A 22,364-nucleotide genomic window follows, 5' to 3' on the forward strand; every position below is an offset into this window, starting at 1 on the left:
AGAGGGCAGGGAGGAGTGTGAGCAAAGGACTTGACATCAGCTTAGGGCTTAGGAAACCGTTGGTCATGGGGGGCGGAGTTACAGGGAACCAGGAATGATATAAATTTGACAGGAGGGTTCCAGAAAGTTCCAGTCCCCAGAGGGAGCTCCAGTGACAGGAGGACTACGACAGTTTGTGCACTGTGAGGAAAATCGAACCAGGGGGACTGAGGAGAGAGAAAGTCATGGGGGTGATCCTGGCACCAGAGTACCACAGTATAGACGAGGCACTGAGGTAAAGCATACCGTATTGAGAGAGAGACGACTGATCAGTATAAGTGCTGTTGGTTTACGGGCCTAAGGCGGCCACAGTGACGGATCTGACAGGAGCGTCGAAGAGTGAAGAGGGGACGGTGCGTAAATGTACGTCCCCAGTGTAAAGTTCGGTGTGCGGGAAGCGGCCCAGGAAATGGGGGGCCGATAAGTGAAGTGAAGCAAAGTGATTTGAAGTGCGGTGTACTTCGGAGGCCGTCAGGTGGACGGCAAGAGAATAAACTTGGACCTGTTGTACCCGAAACTTGCCTCATCGTGTGTCTGTACGTCACTGCGCGGTATATCGAAGGACCACCCCCCAGTTCGGCCCACCGACCCTACAAATACCCAAAAATGTTTGTCGAAGAGTAAGAGGCAGACTTCAAAGCTGTGCAAATTGTGATGGAAAACAGTTTGAGCACCTGCGTTGATAAAATTTAAGGGCTTTTGCATTATTCTTCAGAATAAAATGTAATTGTCAATGTTATGCTTGTGTTAGTAAATATAATTTTATATATAAATCAAAATAAATGTTATTATTTTCTGTCCACCTACTTTTGGACCACCCTGTTTATATATATAACTACTATTGTCATTGTTGCACCATTACTATGTGTTTTAGAGGTCTTCATGTACATTGGACCTCTTAGTCTAGATGTCAGGTTAATTGGTGATATGTATTTGCCATTTCTTGCAGTGTGTCCTACCATAGGTAGTTGATGTTTTAATTATGCAATGTGACCACTGCTACTAATCCACCTGCCCCCAGTGCCCCTTGTGTTCTATTGCCTATGTTGTGCACCTATTCATTCTCTTATCTGTATCCAATCATACATAAATTTTATCCTTTTGATACCAAATAAAATATATATTTTATTTTGACCATGTGATCGTCTTTACTCTTTCTTTTCAATCATATTAACAATCATTCTGTTCCATCGGTTTTTGACCGCCAATGTAATCAGACCAGTAAACAAGTGCCAATCGAATAGGATATAGTCAAATAGTGCTCATTAACAAGCTAGGAATGGGCCATCTAAATGGACAATTAAAGGAGGCCTATAAGATCCATTTTAATTCAGTCACAGGGTTTGAAACATACCTAATGCTAATCAATGGTATAGTCCTCAAGTTTTTCGCCAAGCTGTGCATTTCCTAGGGTAAACTAATATAAAGCCCTGTGCCAATAGGTAGTACAAGAACTACTATATATTATCCTTTATATTACGGTTTAGCAACAGAAAGAGGGCACCAGGTGTCTTTAAGAGTACAGAATTACAAAAACTTATGACTGAGGGAATAGATATGTGGAACAGGGAACGATCATTAAAAGGTATTCTTCCCCCAGTTTTCCACTCTCCGGGCTCCTGCACAATATTATTACTTATGGTTCCTTAAGTCTAATCAAGGCCCTGTGAAAAGGTCTTCTCATACAACTAATCTATCATGAGCAGAAGCTTTTTATCCTTTTCTGTTGAACCCATTCTGTGCACATTGTGTGAGTATTAATTAAAATTTGAGCGAATTACTCAAAATGTTTGTGGACTTGAAATCCCATCTAATAAAATAATAATATCTATAGATTTTTTTTTTTAAATCAAAGATAGTACAAATTATAGTTTGGTGGAATCAGAAGATAAATAAACATGAAGATAATAACATGTAAAATAAGAATTAATACATTTCCAGTAATTAGATGCTGTACTGATTAAAACTGGAACAACTGTCTAGGACTTTCTATCTAGACTATGGAGACGTCCTTGTCATGTGGCTTTTCCGTTCTTATCTTAGTAATACACAGTATGGACCTGCCAGGGTTCTTCACGTTATGGTGTAAGCCATTAATTATGTTTCCCAAGTGACATCAAATGCTTTTGCCTGATATGAATTTCTCTGACACAGAAAGAATCCAGACAATTTCAGTCCATTACATGGATTAAGCCCACATAAGGAGAAAAATGTGCTACAAAGTACTTTGCCTTCACCGCAACAAAATCTGTTCCGTTTATGAAATTCTGACAGATTACAGCTGTAGAAACTTGTATAAAAGACCATTATAGGATTTGTTATTAAGAGTGGATGAAAAGGACGATCCGTGGAGATGGATTGAACGGACTAAACAGAAGATGAAGGAAAGTCGAGAATAATAAACTTTATCAAAATGTGATGAAACTTGGCAAATACAGTAGCTTCTGGACACAAGCAGTAAAAAAACAGAGGGAGCTCTATAAAGGGATTTATGAATATAAAATGTATATTGTACCTCACGCTACCCTATATAATTGCAAGTAACCAGTAGCGTAACTTGAAGCTTGTGGTCCCAAAACAAAGTCTCCAATATGGTCCCCAACAATCACAGGTCTTTAATATTATTGGTCTTCACCTGTGGGCCAAGGAGACATTTTGGGACTCCTTAGGCTCCAGAGCCCTGGCGCGACTACCACTCCTGCACTCACGATGTTTACAACTATGGAAGTAACATGACATATTTACTGACAAATGATCAGTCCTGTCCATGTCCTGACATTGATCAAGCTCCTAATGAAGATGATTTTGTGAAAAATAATTTACAGAGGATCCTGATAATATTGGTGTGATTTGTAAAAATATGATATTGACAGGCACTGTTATAGGGATAATCTAGTCTGAGTCACAGGGTCTCCTTGGATGAAAAGAAACAAAGTGGCCAGAAAAAGCACACAGAAAGATTTTTCTATATAAAATATATATTGCAATTTTTATTGCAATTGGGTTATTATGATGTTTTAGCACATTATACATATGGATCACACCTTTTTTGATTAAACTGTTATAGCGATGTATACTAACAAAATGAGTCAGCACACTACGATTCATGAATACATAAATTATACTATTTCTATACAAAATGTGAGGTACTTTATTATGAGCGACAAGGTGACCTCATATGGATGGACCATAAATCAAGTGACTCGCCTCTGAATTTTCCGGTTTAGTTTTAACTCCCATAACATAACTAATATTGGAGATGCCTGGTTAACACTTATCTTGACCCACTAGCAACTAACGGAAGAAATTATAGAAAAGGTAATGAAAAGATATATAGGAATTCTCATGGCATCTTTGATATCTGATTATTTCTATAAACGACTAAACTAGATTAGGGAAATCTATATCAAATCCATTTTCCAGTGAGTAAAAGTTGTGGTATTTGGTGTCTACAGGCAAAATGAGCTATAATGTCTGATATTTTATAAGTTTTTTCTATATCGCTCTCTGATTTGAAATGTTATAGTACATGTAGTTATATGCCAGCTGCCTGTGGATAAGGGATGAAACATGTACAACTTTGGTCAGTGCCTTACGGTATACTTTGCATATGTGTTTGTACACAGCTGATAAAATAGGGCACATTTATTAATACCATCTTACAGCTAGAAAGCTTAAGGTTAGCCCAGATAAGCAAAAGAAGCATCATATTGGCACGTCTGGCATATGCTTCTTGGAAGACATTTTATACCTATATTTTGTGCCAAAACTTTGGTAAATTTCTGGCAAAATTTTAGTCCTTCAACTTTTGTTGCATCTTTCTCGACATGTCAGCTACTTTTCTTTAAGCCCCCTCTTGGCTTATTTACTTTACATCACAATTTTTCATAAAAATGTTGGCGCACATGATTCATAAATTTGGCACATTATAATACTCTGCTTAACAATGCCCCTTTTACTATACACTGTTGATAACTCTGGTAAGGGGTACAATGTTTACATTACATAATAAATGAGATGCACAGGGTGCGCGCCTGTCTTTTTGCACAATTTCACCACCTTATTGGTTCTGTGTAAATCATGAAATGTAACATGATGTTATTATTGCCAATTTTGCAGTCCTAGAAGACCAGTATTGCCTTTACTGGTCATTTTTTATATGCACTAGGCAGATGAAGAATATACCTACTGAAGAAATTCTGATTCTTATAAAATGCAAACAGTCAACATGACAATGCTTCCCTGTGCTCAGGTGAATAGGTCAGCCTGTCCACACTGAGCTTACTGGTTTCCTTTTAGTAGATATAATACAGACACAGGAGAAATGGATGCACTGTCAGTGACCTGGATAAAATGCATGAAACTACATGGACGGGGCTCCTGCCTATTGTCCTATTGTTATGAAACTGTTTCACTTTAAAAATAGCATTGTTATATCCTCACCTGCATTTTACAAAGCTGCAGGCAGATATAATGTATGTATTTAAACAGTATACACGTATAGCTTTAAATACAGTATGTGATTCAACAAAAATAAATATATTATTTATTTATTTTATTTTACTCATTTATATAGTGCCATCAATTTCACAGCGCTTTACAGACATTATTGGAACTGTCCCCGATGGGGCTCACAATCTAAATTCCATTTCAGTAAGTCTTTGGAAACAAATATTTGTATCATTCCATATTATTATAGCCTTCCATTTTTTGTTCTAGTCTAGCATCTCTCATTTTTCTTATACATGTTGGACCCAGAATATTCCAGACCATCAGGTCTACATTAAGCTGATTACTGGAATTATTACTGGAATTATTTTAGAGACATGGCAGACCAGTTGGGTTTTCAGCTATACACAGACTTAAAGTAGAATACAGAAATGAAAGTACTTACTACAGTTGGTGATATTTTGTGTTTTTCACGACTCCAGTAATAGGGTCTGTTTTTGAGCTGTATAAAAGATGAAATATAACACAATAAGCAGTGGTTATCACTTACAAGACAATATGTAATCATAAAACAACTAATGCAGGGGTGGGAAACATTTTTTCTGCCAGGGGCGATCTGGATATTTATACCCTCCTTTGGGGGCATACAAAATTAGCAACCTGAAAATTTCTCTGCTGTATTGGGTCAAATATTTAATTTACTCACCTGTAGTGTGATGACTTGAGCTGCCTATCTTTGGTAGATGTATATTACACTGCAGGTCTCCTCACTGTGGGAAACTGATCACTGCTCACTTTACATTTATAGAACTTAAGCAGACTGAGATCTGCAGTATAGACATCACATAGGAGATACTGATACTGCTGTATATACAACACATAGGAGACACCAAGATTGCTATAGATACAACATATAGGAACACAGAGACTGCTGTGTATATATTATTATTATTTATTTATATAGCACCATTGATTCCATGATGCTGTACATGAGAAGGGGTTACATGCAAATTACAGATATCACTTACAGTAAACAAACTAACAATGACAGACTGATACAGAGGGGAAAGGACCCTGCCCTTGCGGGCTTACATTCTACAGGAGGGTGGGGAAGATGACAGTAGGTTGGGGGGGTTGCAGCAGCTCCGGTGATCGTGAGGCAGTAGCTCCGGTAGCGGTGAGGAGGCAGCAGGGTCATTGTAGGCTGTAAGCTTTCTTGAAGAGTTGGGTTTTCAGGTTCCATCTGAAGGCTCGGAATGTGGTTGATAGTCGGACGTGTTGGGGCACAGAATTCCAGAGGATGGGGGAAATTTGGGAGAAGTCTTGGAGGCAGTTAGGTGAGGAGCGAATAAGTGTGTAAGTGTGGAGGAGAGAAGGAAGTCTTGGTAGGACAGGAGATTACGTGAGGGAAGATATCAGGAGATTAGTTCAGAGATATATGGAGGAGACGGATGGCTTTGTAGCTCAGTATTAGTAATTTGAACTGGATACCGGGAGCCAGTGAAGAGATTTGCAGAGGGGAGAAGAGGAGAAGTAGCGAGGAGATAGATGAATTGGTCGGGCAGCAGAGTTAAGGATGGACAAGAGAGGAGCGATGGTGTTAGCAGGGAGGCCACAGAAAAGGATGTTGCAGTAGTCGAGGTGGGAGATGATGACAGCATGCACAAGCATTTTAGTAGATTGACAGTTGAGGAAAGGACGGATTCTGGAAATATTTTTGAGCTGGAGATGACAGGAGGTGGAAAGAGCTTGGATGTGCAGTTTGAAGGACAGGGCAGAGTCAAGGGTTACTTCGAAGGAAGCGGACTTCCGGTACGGGGGAAAGCGTGATGTCGTTAATTGTGGCAGATAGATGAGGTATGGGAGATCTGTTGGATGGAGGAAAGATGATGAGTTCAGATTTGTCCACAATGAGTTTGAGGAAGTGAGAGGAGAAGAGGTAGGATATGGCTGATAGACATTCTGGGATTCTGGACAGCAGAGAAGTAACATCTGGGCCAGAGAGGTGTCACGTGGACCCGTCCTGTGTGACACGACCTGTAGGCCGGTAACTCAGACAGCAAGACACGGCACGTGTAACTGTCCTGTGTGACACGGCCCGAAGGCCGGTACTAAAGCAACAAGACACAGGAGAAGGGGAAACAATTACAACGGTGGGCCCTGCGATAGGGAACGGGGACATGGAGACCTCCTGCACTCCCCTGAGTCAGTGTCCCTCACACTCCTAATGTTCCCTATACAGGCTCCTAACCTGTCACCGATCCGGATACCTGTCACCCTAGCACACCCTACACCTATCCCTTGCTAGGGAGCTGGGTGGTGTAGGCACTGGCCCCACCGCTGTACTAATACACACCAGGGAAAAATACAAACAGGGGAAACACAAAAAGACTTATCTTGCTCTGCTGCAGCACTAGGCAGCAGAGTGCATCACCGGATTAACTTTTCGCAGTGGCTTGACACCTCAGAGCCAGCTGCCACCTTCACCATCTCACTCAGCTGTGGACACCGGGCAGCCAGAGTTCAACACCAGTTTCAGCAGTGGCTCCAACCTTCAAGCCAGCTGCTAACTTCACCAGGTTTCTGCAGTGGCTTCAAACCTCAGCCAGCTGCTCCCTTCACCATGGTTGGAATCCCAAAAAGACGCTATCACCAACACCTGCTCATAGACCATGTGACCCTATATAGGAAAAGGGAATGGTCAAATGATCAGGGGCTAAAGGCTGCTATAATCCCAGTGACCACTGGGGCAAAAGGCAAAGCAAAGAAAACATCAAGTGCAATGACCCTAACGGCCACCGGGGGCAAAACTAGAACTGAAACCACCACAGTGCAAGGAAAAAAAAAGGTTATTAGTGTATTTTATCTGTCATGATCCATGCTGGATCATGACAGTACCCTCCCCTTAATGAGGGGCCTCTGGACCCTCAAGACCGCTCCTCATCAGGGAACCAGCAACAGCGGGGATGCCCAGGTCCAGAGTTCACCCCAGCAACTACCTGCACTTCAGGTTTATGACAAACGAGCACTGCTAGTATTGGCAATGTATGTTCCGGAGGCACCACCCATCTCCAAAACGCCGATCTGGGGAACGAGAGGTGTATGGGCAAGTATGTGGGTAACTCCAGCTGGTGAGTCTCTGGGCCCTGGATAGCCAACACCAGATACGGCCCGATCACCTGAGAATTCCAGACCCCCGCAACACACTTGCACTGGATGTTTTTAGTGGCCACCCATACATGCTCGTTCACACACAGGTCTGGACCTGAACATTTATTGCCACACATTTGTTTGCCACAACACGGTGAACTCTCTCTGGAACTGACAACAGAGGCGTCCCCCTGTGTCACCACATTCACACCCCCGCAATTCACCAAGGGAAACACCACCCTCCAACCCCTCCTACTACGAGGTCTGTGCCTCTCAGGGTTGGCTAATGGCAAGGGTTGAGCCTTGCCCCTACTCTCCTGCAGCACCTCAGCTGCTACCACTGGAGAGGAAGGGGACGTTTGTAGAGAAACGGCAGAGACAGTAGCCCCTAGGCAGAAGCCCTCACACGACTGCTCCCAGCTGACTACTTCCCTAGTCCGCCAATCTAAGACCGGGTTGTGTTTTTTAGACCAAGGGGGGCCCACAACGATAGGTGCTGGATTTCCCTCCAAGATGTTGTATGGCTGGGACACATCCTGATGTCCGCTATGCAGCTCAATGTCTTCTACGAGTTGGTTTAACCCCCCCTGGCTCAGTGGGACAGAGTTAATGGCCTGGACGCTTATGGGTTTGTCCAGCGTCTTACACCTCAGACTATGAGTCTGGACAACCTGAGCATCCACCAGACCGACTTCTGCTCCACTGTTAACAAGCACCGGTATGCACTCAGGTACCTCGCCAACCATAACCTCTGCCGACATAGTACCTTCTGAGGGCGAGGAGGAAATATACACTCCCAGGTCATCTTCGTCCACATGACCAGGGGGGCACGGCTTCTCTGGTAGTACAGAAATTTCGACGTCAGTGCCAAGGACTAAATCATTAGTCTGCTCACTACAGCGACGTATCCCTTCACCTTGGGGAACACCAGGCAGCACCATGGGAACACCGACTCCACCCACCTGCCTGGCTACGTCCGCCTGTATAAGCAAGTCCTGCTCCACAGCAGCGACTCCATGGCACATCCTCGCCAAAGCCGTATATGGCCCCTCTAGTTGAGGCAGAGGATAAGCCTCAGACCCATAATTCCGCTGCAGGTGCTGCTGAAACACATCATTCAGCTCCTCACTAACCTCAGTGAGGGCCAGCAGCAACTGCTCACTGGTCTGAACTTGGCCCATGGCTTACCAGAGAAAAATGTAGAGTTGGTGATAATGTCATGGTCACGTGCGACTGGACACACCACCTCCAGCAGAGCGAATTTATATGACACGCGTGACCCTGGATACACCGCCTCCAGCAGGGCGAATTTAAATAATAACACATGCTGCCGGATACACTGCCTCCAGCAGGCGAATTTCAGTAGTACACGTAAGTCTGGATACACCGCCTCCAGGAGGGCGAATTTCAGAATAAAGGGGAAAACCAGGGACACAATTACAATGGTGGCCCTGCGATAGGGAACAGGGACGTGGAGACCTCCTGCACTCCCCTGAGTCAGTGTCCCTTACACTCTTAACGTTCCCTATACAAGCTCCTCACCTGTCACCGGTCCGGAAACCTGTCACCCTAGCACACCCTACACCTATCCCTTGCTAGGGAGCTTGGTGATGCAGGCACTGGCCCCACCGCTGTACTAATACACACCAGGGAAAAATACAAACAGGGGAAACACAAAAAGACTTATCTTGCTCTGCTGCAGCACCAGGCAGCAGAGTGCATCACCGGATTAACTTTTCGCAGTGGCTCGACACCTCAGAGCCAGCTGCCACCTTCACCATCTCACTCTGCTGTGGACACCGGGCAGCCAGAGTTCAACACTAGTTTCAGCAGTGGCTCCAACCTTCAAGCCATCTGCTAACTTCACCAGGTTTCTGCAGTGGCTTCAAACCTCAGCCAGCTGCTCCCTTCACCGTGGTTGGAATCCCAAAAAGACGCTATCACCAACACCTGCTCATAGACCATGTGACCCTATATAGGAAAAGGGAATGGTCAAATGATCAGGGGCTAAAGGCTGCTATAATCCCAGTAACCACCAGAGGCAAAAGGCAAAGCAAGGAAAACATCAAGTGCAATGACCCTAATGGCCACCGGGGCCAAAACTAGAACTGAAACCACCACAGTGCAAGGAAAAAAAAGGTTACTAGTGCATTTTATCTGTCATGATCCAGCATGGATCATGACAAGAGGTAGATCTGAGTGTCATCAGCATAAAGGTGGCACTGGAATCCATGGGACTTTATGAGTTGCCCCAGGCCAAGTGTATAGATTGAGAAGAGTAGGGGTCCTATAACAGAGCCTTGGGGGACTCCAACAGAGAGCGAGTGGGATGAGGAGGTAGTATGGGAGTGGGAGATGCTGAATGAGCGGTTGGAAAGATATGAGGAGATCCAGGATAGGGCAAGGTCTTTAATGCCAAAGGAGGAGAGGATCTGTAGTAGGTGGCAGTGATCAACTATGTCGAAAGCAGAGGACAGGTCTAGAAGGAGGAGTATAGAGTATTGTCTGTTAGCTTTCGCTGTAAGTAGGTCATTAGTAATTATAGTCAGGGCTGTCTCAGTGGAGTGTTGCGGTGGAAACCAAATTGTAGATTGTCAAAGATCAAGTTAGATGAGAGGTGGGAGGAAAGTTCAGCGTGGACATGCTGCTCCAGGAGTTTGGAAGCGAATGGGAGCAGCGATATTGGGCGATAGCTGGACATAGCGGTTGGGTCGAGGGTTGGCTTTTTAAGGATAGGCGTGATTGTGGCATGTTTGAAAGAAGAAGGGAAGGTACCAGACGTTAGTGATAGGTTGAAGAGGTGGGTTAGGGATGGGATAAGAGTGGTGGTGAGGTTGGGGAGGAGGTTGGAGAGGGAGGTTATGGGGTTTGGGCATTGGTCTGGTATACAAAGGGGTTGTGGTTGAACAATAAAGGCTTGCCTTGTTTGGTGGATCTTATTTTTGAAGTGTGCGGCAAAGTCCTCAGCAGAGATGAGGGAGGTGGGAGGGGGCAGTGGTGGGCGGAGGAGGGAGTTAAAAATTTTGAATAACTGTTTGGGGTTGTAAGATAGGGAGGATACGAGGGTTGTGAAGTAGACCTGTTTAGCAGAGGTGAGGGCAAATTTGAAAGCGAGTGTTGCCTGTTTGAATGCTTTGAAATCGTCTTGCGAATTTGTTTTCTTCCAACGCCGCTCTGCAACCCTGGACACTTATCAGAGCTTTTTAGTGATGCTATTATGCCAGGGTTGTCTATTGATACGTCGCACTCTGCCATGAATGAGAGGGGTGACAGTGTCAATAGCTGATGCGAGAGTGGCATTATAGAAAGCATATATCACATAAGAGACACCCAGACAGCTGTATACATCACACAGGAGACGCAAAGATTGTTGCATTTACATCACATAGGAGATACTGGGGTTGGAGTATCTCCATCACATAGGATATACTGAGGCTGGAGTATATACATCATAGGAGACATGGGGAACGCAGTGTATAAATCGCAGAAAACATGGATCTGCGGCATAGATATCACAGAAGGTTTTTTTTGCGAAACTGGAGCACATAGCATTCTAACTCTGCCACAAAAGAATGTCCTGACGCTGGCACTGGCTCAGTACATGTTCTTTCATTGCACGTGCTGCATAGTTCAGTAGTGAATTCTGCTTACTCACAGGGCAAGGAGAAATTGAAGGGCCAGCAGCCTTCAAAATGCAGATGCTGGCCCGAGCACTGCGGTCCTAGGGATTTAGCCCGAGGTCCGGATAAAAAGGTCATCGTGGACTGTAAATGGTCCCAGAGCCTGAGGTTCCCTACACCTTAACCAAAGGGTCACAAAAAATCAACAGAATTGTAATGTAGGATTATAATGTTAAAAGTACATGCATGTGCATCGTGCATTAGAAATGTTACTATGGTTTTTCTTTGATAAAATACTTGGTCCTTCTGTTACGTGTGATAAATTTTATAGGAAAACGAAAACAGCCTGCACTTACTATATTATACTTCAACTAAAGACAACATTATCTAGGATCAGTAGTCAGATGCTGGACATTACACTTATGTCTCCATTTCCATGAATGGATCCTCTCATTAGACCGTCTTCATAGAAATAAAGCTGCACAATGATATCACTTTGCAACTAGTAATATAGGCAGAATAACAGTACAAGCATATTAACAACGTATAGATGGAGTTGATCATATTTTGTCACAAAAAATGCACATAATTCCAAACACATAGGACACCCTACAATGCCCATACAAATCTACCAGACAGAGCATAGCTTATGCTAATTTGCCAGTTGCAATTCTTTGTAATACATTTTTAAAGTCCAGAACTGCTCTTACGCTATGTGCACAAGATGCGTTTCCACAGCGTTTTTTCAGTGCGGAAATGCTCCAAAAACGCAAAAGATTACTAAAGCAAGGTTAATGAATGACAATCCTGAAGTGTTGTGCACATGATCTGGAAATTTCTGCCCTTATTCGCAGCATTTTATTTTCCTCAGCATTTCAATTCTTTTTGCGGAACTACAGCATTTTTCACTCATTGACTTCCATTGAGTCACTCAAATCTGCAGCAAAAACACAGGTGTAAAAAGGTTTGCGGATTTGCTGTGGATTTGGTGCCAAAAACGCTGCAGATTTGTCAAAGGAAATGATGTCAGAAGGAGGAAAAGTGTGTGGGCAGAGAATATAGAATAGTGCCAATCTTGGTTGAAGCACATCAAAAATGGAGTCCAATCCTATGGAGGTTGGACAAGGAAATGACATTAATCTGCATACAAATCCGTATGTAAATCCGCAACAAAAAGGCATAAAATTGCACAAAAAACGTGCGGAATTTATACTGTGCTTTTCTGCCAAGAGATGCAGAAACTGTGCAGAAATTTCGACAAGCAAATCCGCAACGTGTGCACATAGCCTAAGAGAAAATAAATGGAAGAAACAAAAGTATTCTAACACTAGTGAGACCAACACAATTATTACATCATAATAATGGTCTATGTTCTGTAGAAGAACTCTAGAAGAATGCTGACCTTCAGTGGTCCTGCCTATTCACTTTAAACCTTCACATATTTGAGTCCTGAGTGGTCTTGCCTACTTGTGTATGAGAGAGCCGTAATAAAAACACCCTAGACAAGGTAAATTTGGAAAACTATAGAAAACTAAGAAAATTAGACATCTACAGATTACACTGGAAAACATGCTAAAGTACATGTCCATGTGTGTATGGCAGGTACATGCTACACTTTTCAGGTGGCAATGCTAATTACTAAAAGATATTTATTGAATAACTGAAGACAGTATTTTAATATATTGCAATGTTACTTATGCAAGTTGAGCTACAGAATTGAATAACAGAGAAACACCAAGAAAAAATATTATTTTAGATTTATTCATGTAGAAAAAAAGACAAAGCAAATTATTTAAAAGCAGATAAGCTCACAAGATGGATAAAAACGATTTTATCTGTCAACCATGACTTTCCTGGCTTTGACTAGTGAAGAATGAAATGCAGTCAAAAGAAAAACAATATTATTAAGGGTGATAACAGCAAGGAAATTAAAAACAGATATGAATGTTAAATGAAAAATACAATGAGAAAAACATGTTAAAAAAATTACTAAAGTTTTTTCTATCAACACCAAGATTCTGTCCATTTTTGCTTTTATTTTGGCAATGACAAATAGTAGTTGTAATGTAAGAGAATTGTACTCTGAGTCGTGACTATAGGGAGAGTGCTATCCGAGGAAAGATCTTCACAAAATACTGCAGTACCCAAGAAGAAAGTTGTTGAAAGACCTAGTCTAGTCAAACCTAAGATCTCAGGGTTAAGTAGACTCAGGTTTAAAAGAACAATCTTAACCAAAATGTATTTTTATAAAATAGATTCACAGGAGACTGGGAACAGAATGCATGGTGTGCTCTACTAGAAATAATGGACCTGTGGGGTAAAAATCGCTGGCAATCTGCCTGTGCACTCTACAAACACAAAGAAGGTCTCCAGCTCATACACAACACCAAATTAGATATGTTTAAATCAGTCTAGAAAGGGTTACCCTTCTCTCCTTTCCATAGGGTCTGGAAACACATCTAAGCACTGATTGACTGGACTTGTGCTTAACTGAATAGCAGTTATCCTTTCACAGGGCTGTCCAGTCATAGAATCCTAGAATCACAGATTGTTAGCGTTGAAAGGGACCTCAAGGGTCATCGTGTCCAATCCCTACTCAATGTAGGATTCACTAAACCATCTCAGACAGATGTCTGTCCAGTCTCTGTTTGAATACTTCCACTGATGGACAACTCACCACCTCTCATGGCAGCCTGTTCAACTCATTGATCACCCTTACTGTCAAAAAGTCTTTTCTAATATCTAATCTGTATCTTTCCCTTTGAGTTTTATTCCATTGCTTCTCGTGTTTCCATGTGCAAATAAGATTAATGCTGATCCCTCTAGACTGTGACGTCCCTTCAGATATAAGTAGACAGCTATTAAGTCTCCTTTTAGCCTTCTTTTTTCCAAGCTAAACATTCCTAGATCCTTTAACCATTCCTCGTAGGACATACTTTGCAGACAGTTCACAATCCTGGTAGCTCTTCTCTGAACTTGATCCACTTTTCAAAAATGTGGTGCCCAGAAATGGACACAGTATTCCAGATAAAGGCTGACCAATGAGGAGCAGAGGGGGATAATTACTTCACGTGATCTAGACTCAATGCTTATCTTAATACATCCTAGAACTGTTTGCCTTTTTTGCTGCTGCATCACACTGCTGACTCATGTGAGGTCTGTGATCTAATGGTATACCCGTCTTTTTCACACGTGCTGTTGCTTAGTTCTATTCCTCCCATTCTATAAATGTAATTTTCATTTTTCTTGCCCAGATGTAGAATCTTGCATTTATGTCTGTTAAATACCATTCTATTAGTCGCTGTGAAAACAATAAATGCATCATTCAAATATTAATTATGCCCCTTCATTTTTTAGGATGCTTACATTTTATTGTGCTGGCCATTCACTCTACATTATTGTCAGCAAGTCCTGGTAATATCAGCAGGATTCTAGGAGAATCTAATTTTTATTGTGGTCTTTCACCGTCCCCTGTTGGCTTATTTCCAGGTAGAGTTGGAAGGGACCTCCTGGGTCATCAGGTCCAGTGCATGATTCACTAAATCATCTCAGACATGTCTGTCCAGCTTCTCCCTGAAGACTTCCATTGAAGGAGAACTCTTGTGGCAGCCTGTTCCACTTGTTGATCACCCTCACTGTCAAAAAGATTTTTCTAATATCCAATCTGTATCGTCTCTATTTCAGTTTCATCCCATTGCTTCTTGTCTTTCTATGTGCAAATGACAATAAAGCTGAACCCTCTACAGTGTGACAGCCCTTGATAAATTTGTAGAGAGCTATTAAGTCTTTCCTTTTGCAAGCTAAACATTCCCAAATCCTCTAACCCTTCCTCATAGGCCATTATTTGCAGACCGGTCACCATTCTGGTTGCGCTTCTCTGAACTTGCTCCAGTTTGTTCAAGTCTTTTTTAAAATGTGGTGCCCAAAACTGGACACAGTATTCCAGATGAGGTCTGACCAAAGAGGAGAGAGGGATAATTACTTCACGTGATCTAGACTCAATACTTCTCTTAATACATCCTAGAACTGTTTGCTTTTGCTGCTGCATCACATTGTTGACTCATGTGCAGTCTGTGATCTATTGGTATACCGGTCTTTTTCACATGTGCTGTTGCTTAGTTCTATTCCTCCCAACCTATAAATGTAATTTTCATTTTTTTTTGCCCAGATGTAGAATCTTGCATTTATGGCTTTTAAATACCATTCTATTAGTCGCTGCCCATTGTTCAAGCTTATCTAGATCCTTCTGAATCATGTCTCTCTCTTCTCTAGTGTTAGCTATCCCTCCTAGCTTTGCATCATCTGCAAGTTTGATCAGTTTACCTTCAGTTCCCTTATCTAGATCATTTATAAAAATGTTGAGCAACACTGGGGCCAGGACAGAGCTGTCACGCTACTGTAATGCAGGTAGAAGAAGCTCCACTAGATGGCAATGAAGTAGAGGGAGGACTGCATACAGCATGAGCAGACCTGTAGTGAAGCAGCGAGGCCACCACCAGGTGGCAGCAGAATAGTAAACAAGCAGGGTCAATATTAGTCTGTAGCGCAGTGCCAAAGGAAAAAACAAATACAGAGTCAGAAAAAGCAACAGGACAAATCAGGGCAAGCAGAGTCAGCTACACATGCTGTAGGCAGAAACTATAACTGACATCACCTGCAAAACAGAGAAAAGTTAACCCTTAACATGATCAGACCAGGAAAGAGTGACAGGATACAAAACCCAGCCTGGATCATGACAAGAGCCTTGTGGTACCTCACTTGAAATACTTTTCCAACTGGATGTGCAAATATTTATTACCTCTCTTTGAGTACGATCACTGAGCCAGTTATGACTCCACCTAACAGTAGCCTTGTCAATCCTATACTTGGCAATTTTTTCAATAAGGATAGTATGAAATACTTTATCAAATGTTTTGCTGAAGTTAAGATATACTATAGCTACTGCATTTCCCTGATCCACCCAGTCAGTGGTTCCATCATAGAATGAAATTAGATTAGTCTGGCATAACTTGTTTGCTACAAACCCAGGCTGGCTCTGGTTAATTACTGTATTCTTATCCAAGTATTTACATACATGCTGTTTAATAATTTGCTGAAATATCTTTCCTGGTATAGAAGTAAGGCTTACTGGCCTGTAATCTCCTTGCTCCGTCTTCTTTCCTTTTTTGAAGATTTGCCCTTCTCCAATCTTACGGGACTTCTCGTTTTTGTGGATTTTTCAAAGATTCTGGCTATTGGTTCTGCAATTTCCCCTGCTAACTCTTTCAGTACCCTAGGATGTAATTCATCTGGACCAGGAGACTTAAATTCATTTAAATTAGCTAAGTGTTCCATCACCATTCCTCTGTTCATGGGTAGTGTGGATTCCTTTATTCCTTTGATGACACCATGAAAATCAGTTGATGTTACAATTGCTTTCCTAGAGAACACAGATGCACTGAGGAGTCATTCCAGGGATAGGTCATCAATATGAAATAGGTGCATATTCAAAACCCTGCACCCCCATCAATCAGCTGTTAATGCTACACCATGCTCTCTGCGGTGCTATTCCATGTGTTTATATCTGTGGACAGCTGAAGAAAATAACAGCTGATTGTTTGAGATGCCAGATGTCGAATCTCCACCAATGTCATATTTATGACCTATTCAAAAGTACAACCCCTTTAAATCCTTACTGGACAAGTAATAGGATGAAAACATAACAAAAAAGTGGTAAAACATGATGACCAATTTAGTACAGCATATAGAAATAAAATTATAAAACAAAGTTAAAATCCAACTTGAATGTCTTTTTTATGCAAATTCAGTTTGCTCTCACTTTGTTGGACTTATCTTGTCCATAAACTATAAGCTAAATCAATCATTTGAATGGCTGTCATGCAATACTACATGTTCCCTTTAAACTTCTGATCACCGCAGGTTTCTGAAACCAGACCCAGGGTGATCAGCATATTGTTGGTTTAGCTTCAATTTTAAAAGGATTTGATTTGAAGTAATTTTTTTTATGACAAGCAAAATGTGAACCATAAACCAACTTGATGTTTAAACAGGAAAAATTGCACACTTCCATACCTTACAAACAAAAATAGGTTTGATGGCGTGTATGTGCCAACCCCCATGAAGTTAGGAAATAATTCTAGCTCTTACCCTATTGTGTGAGCACCTCTTGACCTTTTAAAAGTCAGGTTGGGACTATAAATCAACCATTATACAAAAGCTATTATTCCAGAATTATCTCTGCATAGCTGAAAAGGTTAGAGAACAAGTAGCATATTTAACTCTGGGCATTCCATTTATGTGCATTTCTTTCTAGAAATAAATGTCACTGATTTTGTCTGCAAAATACAGATCCAACGCAGGGCAACATGTTTGCACTTTCACTTTTTTTTAGAATTCAGGTTCAAGTATTAAAAGGTGACATGCTGCTCATAAACATTTTGTATTTTCTTCTTTTCCACTCATATACTCAAAAGCAAGTTATTGTGAAAACAATAAATGCATCAATCAAATATTAATTATGCCCCTTCATTTTTTAGGATGCTTACATTTTATTATGCTGGCCATTCACTTTACATTATTGTCAGTAGGTCCCGATAATATCAGCAGGATTCTAGGAGAATTCTTATTATTGTGGTCTTTCACCTTCCCCTGTTGGCTGATTTCCAGGGAAAGCATTATTGGGTAATAATGGATTTAGACCGTACAAATTCTTAGAAAGGCAGCGTTGGAAGTGACCTCCTGGGTCATCAGGTCCAGTGCATTATTAATAATAATAATAATAATAATAATAATAATAATCTTAATTTTTATATAGTACTAACATATTCCGCAGCGCTTTACAGTTTGCACACATTATCATCACTGTCTCCGATGGGGCTCACAATCTAAATTCCCTGTCAGTATGTCTTTGGAATGTGGGAGGAAACCGGAGTACCTGGAGGAAACCTACGCAAGCACTGAGAGAACATACAAACTCCTTGCAGATGTTGTCCTTGGTGGGATTCACTAAATCATCTCACAGATGTCTGTTCAGCTTAAGACTTCCATTGAAGGAGAACTCTTGTGGCAGCGTGTTCCACTCGTTGATCACCCTCACTGTCAAAAAGATTTTTCTAATATCCAATCTGTATCGTCTCTATTTCAGTTTCATCCCATTGTTTCTTGTCTTTCTTTGTGGAAATGAGAATAAAGCTGATCCCTCTACAGTGTGACAGCCCTTGATAAATTTGTAGAGAGCTATTAAGTCTTTCCTTTTGCAAGCTAAACATTTCCAAATCCTCTAACCCTTCCTCATAGGCCATAGTTTGCAGACCGGTCACCATTCTGGTCGCTCTTATCTGAACTTGCTCCAGTTTGTCCGTCTTTTTTAAAATGTGGTGCCCAAAACAGGACACAGAATTCCAGATGAGGTCTGACCAAAGCGGAGTAGAGGGGGATAATTACTTCACGTGATCTAGACTGTATGCTTCTCTTAATGCAACCCAAAATAGTGTTTACCTTTTTTGCTGCTGCATCACACTGTTGACTCATGCTCAGTCTGTGACCTATTAGCATACCCAAGTCTTTTTCACATGTGCTGTTGCTTAGTCCTATTCCTCTCATTCCGTATATGCTGTTTTAGTTTTTCTTGCCCAGATGTAGGACTTTGCATTTCTCCCTGTTATAAATCATTCTGTTAGTTGCTGCCCACGATTCCAGTTTGTTTAGATCTTTTTGAATCTCTCTCTTCTCTAGTATTAGCTATCCCTCCTAGCTTTGTGTCATCAGAAAATTTGACCAGTTTACCCTCCATTGCTTCATCTAAATCATTGATAAAGATATTCGGCAACACAGGGTCCAGGGCAGAGCCCTGTGGTACCCCACTTGAGACATTCTTCCAACTGGATGTGCAAACATTTATGACTAAAGTTGAGCGAAACAGGTCGGTCAGATTCAAAAGTCGCCGACTTTCACCAAAGTCGGGTTTCATGAAACGAAAAACGACCACAGTGTGAAGTTGGCCATGCGGTCGGCGACCCAAGCGCCAAAGTCGGTTTTCGCCGAATGCTTGCACGTGACTTTTTTCAGCCAATTAGAGAAACATAGCATAGGGTAGCTGGAGTGGGAGTGGGAAAGAGAGAGAGAGAGGGAGAGAGAGAAGAGAGAGAGAGGAGAGAGAGATTTCGCCGCCTCTAGGGTTAAAATTCGTGCCAGGTGTGTTTACAGTCCTCCACTCACTGCCGACTTTTCTCCCCATTGACTTGCATTGGATTTCGTGTTTCACAACTTTTCCCTATAGTCGGCCGATTTCGTTCGACTCGACTTTTGAGAAAGTCGGGTTTCATGAAACCCGACTCGACCCTAAAAAAGGCAAAGTCGCTCATCTCTATTTATGACCACTCTTTGGGTCCGATCACTAAGCCAGTTATGAATCCACCCAACAGAAGTCAAGATATACTATATCTACTGCGTTTTCCTGATTCTCTAATGTCATCACAATAGTGGTGATGATGCTGCTCCACACAATGTACTCACTGCCAACACCAGGCCCACAGCATCGCACTGCTAGGATACCCCTTCCTCCCATCCAGGGCCAGCAGCATTGCCCCACTACTGCCGCCGTTGGCTTCCTGAGGAAGGGACCTTAAATTTGGACTATAAGATGGATCCCCATCTTATAAAAATCTTTCTTTTCTATTTTCCACACCAAAATTTGGGATGCATTTTATGGTGCAGTGAATCTTAAAGTCTGAAAAATACGGTATATATTTTTATTATTCATTTTTAGAGCACCGTTGACTCCATGTTGCTGTACATGACAAGGGGTTACATGCAGAATTCAAATATAAATTACAGTGAACAAACTAACTGCCACGATTCCACCCCGAAGTGTGTCTGGGATGCAGTTTGATAGTTCAGCCGTCCAATTTGTTGCAGGGACGTGCTGAAGCTGTCAGTACTTTGATTGACAGCTCAGTTATCCAGTCTGGTGCAAGGAGTGCTAAGCTATCAGTGTTTTGATTGACAGCTTAGCCATCCAACCTGAGACTGGGAAGTGCTGGAATGCCTTTTGATGTTCCCTGTCCCAGGTGATTGCCCAGCTACTTAGTTGGACTTTTAATCCCAGATATCTGCTAGTCGCATATTCAGCTCCGTATGGTTTGCTTCTCTGTGCCTAGTGCTTTGCTTGTGGATCATTTTCCTACCTTACCTCATTCTGACCATGCTTTTTTCTTAGCCCCTTTGCTCTGATCTGTTATCCTCCTGGTATTCTGACCTCGGACGATTACCTGACTACGCCTGTCTCCTCACTTTGTTTATGACAAACCCTCCTGGCTCTTGACCTCGGACTCCTTGACTACCGTGAGTCACAGCATCTCCTTGAGAAGTGATTTAGCATCATGTTACTTGATAAAGACTGGTATTGTTGAAATGTATTTGGCAGAATAAAAAGATTGTTTTACTTCACTAAAGTTTGGATGCTGTCTTTCTATTCTACTGATGATTAATTTATCGAAGTGAGCTCCTTGGACATTAGCAGGCTGCATCTGTGTGGGAATGATGACCTGGTTCCTGGAAGTCCTTAAAAAGTGCTGTGGTTAACTTTCTACTTTAATTTAGCATCACATTACGTCTGGCCAATTCGTTTTTCTTTTTCACCAGTATGGATCCTGTTCACGCGCTCAATGACCAGGTTGCGAATTTGATGCAGATGATGCAGAATCTGGCTAAGGAATGCCAGAGTCTGGAATCATCACAATATCAGTTGTAGGGTCAGATAATTAGTTTTATAAAAACTTCCTATAGCCCTTGCTGGTGGCAATGGCTTTGACTTCAGTAACCTCTGACGTATAGTTGGTCTATCCCAAACCTGTAATGGCCATTCCTAATTAATTTTCGGGAGAAGAAAAAACAATTTAGGGTGTTCAGGGAGAGCTGTTGGCTATTTTTTACCCTGTGACCCCGGTAATCAGTGGATGAGTGCCAGCGGGTGGGAATAATCATGTCCTTCCTCAGGCCTGGACATTTTCTTTGTTCCTACAAGCCCCAGAATGGTCTTCTGTAGATGCCTTTTTTGACACTTTAGGTTTGATCTATGATGAGCCCGACAGGGTTCAGATAGCTGAGGTAAAGATCATGAACCTAGCACAGGGAGGATGCATTGCTGAGTGTTACTGCACTGAGTTCTGGCAGTGGTCTACTGAAGTTCTGTTGAATGATGCAGCACTCAGGTGCAATTTCCACAAAGGTCTTTTCAAAACTTTTAAAGATGCTCAGGTTCTTCATAACACTCCTGGTTCTCTGGCGGAGGCCGTATGAATGAACCACCGAATCCATGAGAGACGGGGTGAACAGAAGGCCGCTTGTTATAGTTCCCCTCATTCTGAGGGGAAGGTCCATTTACATAATGTGTAGCCATTGGAGGTTAGCATTGCCAGTTTTTGTGTGGTGAAGAGAAAACATAGACATGATCTTAGACTCTATACTGTGGTCTAACTGGACATTTTGTAAAGAATTGACCAACTCATCCTCAGGCAAGCAAACCGTTGGGAGAACATCTGGGTCTGGGTGATTGCCAAAGAAGTCACCCAGAGACCCAGGTAACTATTTTTTCCTCTCATAAAGTATTAATAAATACAGTGCTATTCTACAAGAACCAGGTGTTATCAGCATTGGTGTTCATTGACTGTGGGTCTGCTGCTAACATTATCGATTCGGATTGGTTCTAAAGTTGGGATTAAGGACAGTTAGTTTGGAAAGACCTATTCAAATTTTCACCATTTACAAAACACCATTTGTCCAAAATTTGGTCAAGAGGGTAAAGGTGGATTCCATGCTCCAATTGGGAGCACTTCACTTTGAATCCATCTTGTGTTTTGTTTTGGATAATTTACCTGCTGGGTAGGAACAGGGGCTTCCATGACTACTTCTTCACAATCTTGTTATTGATTGGTGTCATAAGGAAATTGTGAAATGGAGCCCCAATTGTTACAAGAAATGTCTAAAGTCGGTACAAATATGCTTTGCTATTCTGAAGGGTCTGCCAGGGTACCTGAAAGACTTTGGAGATGTGTTCTCAGAAAAAGAGGTGAATATACTACCTCCCCTATGATTGTGCTATTAATC

At 42.0% G+C, this 22,364-nt stretch overlaps 1 protein-coding gene across 4 annotated transcripts in view; it reads right to left on the reverse strand.

Moving 5' to 3' along the window:
- Positions 1-22,364, reverse strand: part of NALCN (sodium leak channel, non-selective) — an 871,910-nt gene that overhangs the window by 113,974 nt on the left and 735,572 nt on the right. For all 4 annotated transcript variants that reach the window (XM_073569511.1, XM_073569510.1, XM_073569508.1 and 1 more), the window contains one exon: positions 4,934-4,990. In XM_073569511.1, coding sequence (XP_073425612.1) covers positions 4,934-4,990 — 57 coding nt within the window. The remainder of the gene's footprint in view (positions 1-4,933; positions 4,991-22,364) is intronic.

Source organism: Dendrobates tinctorius, unplaced genomic scaffold, assembly GCF_039654945.1.
Source record: "Dendrobates tinctorius isolate UK_male_01 unplaced genomic scaffold, ASM3965494v1 ptg000026l, whole genome shotgun sequence".
Lineage (NCBI taxonomy): Eukaryota > Metazoa > Chordata > Amphibia > Anura > Dendrobatidae > Dendrobates > Dendrobates tinctorius.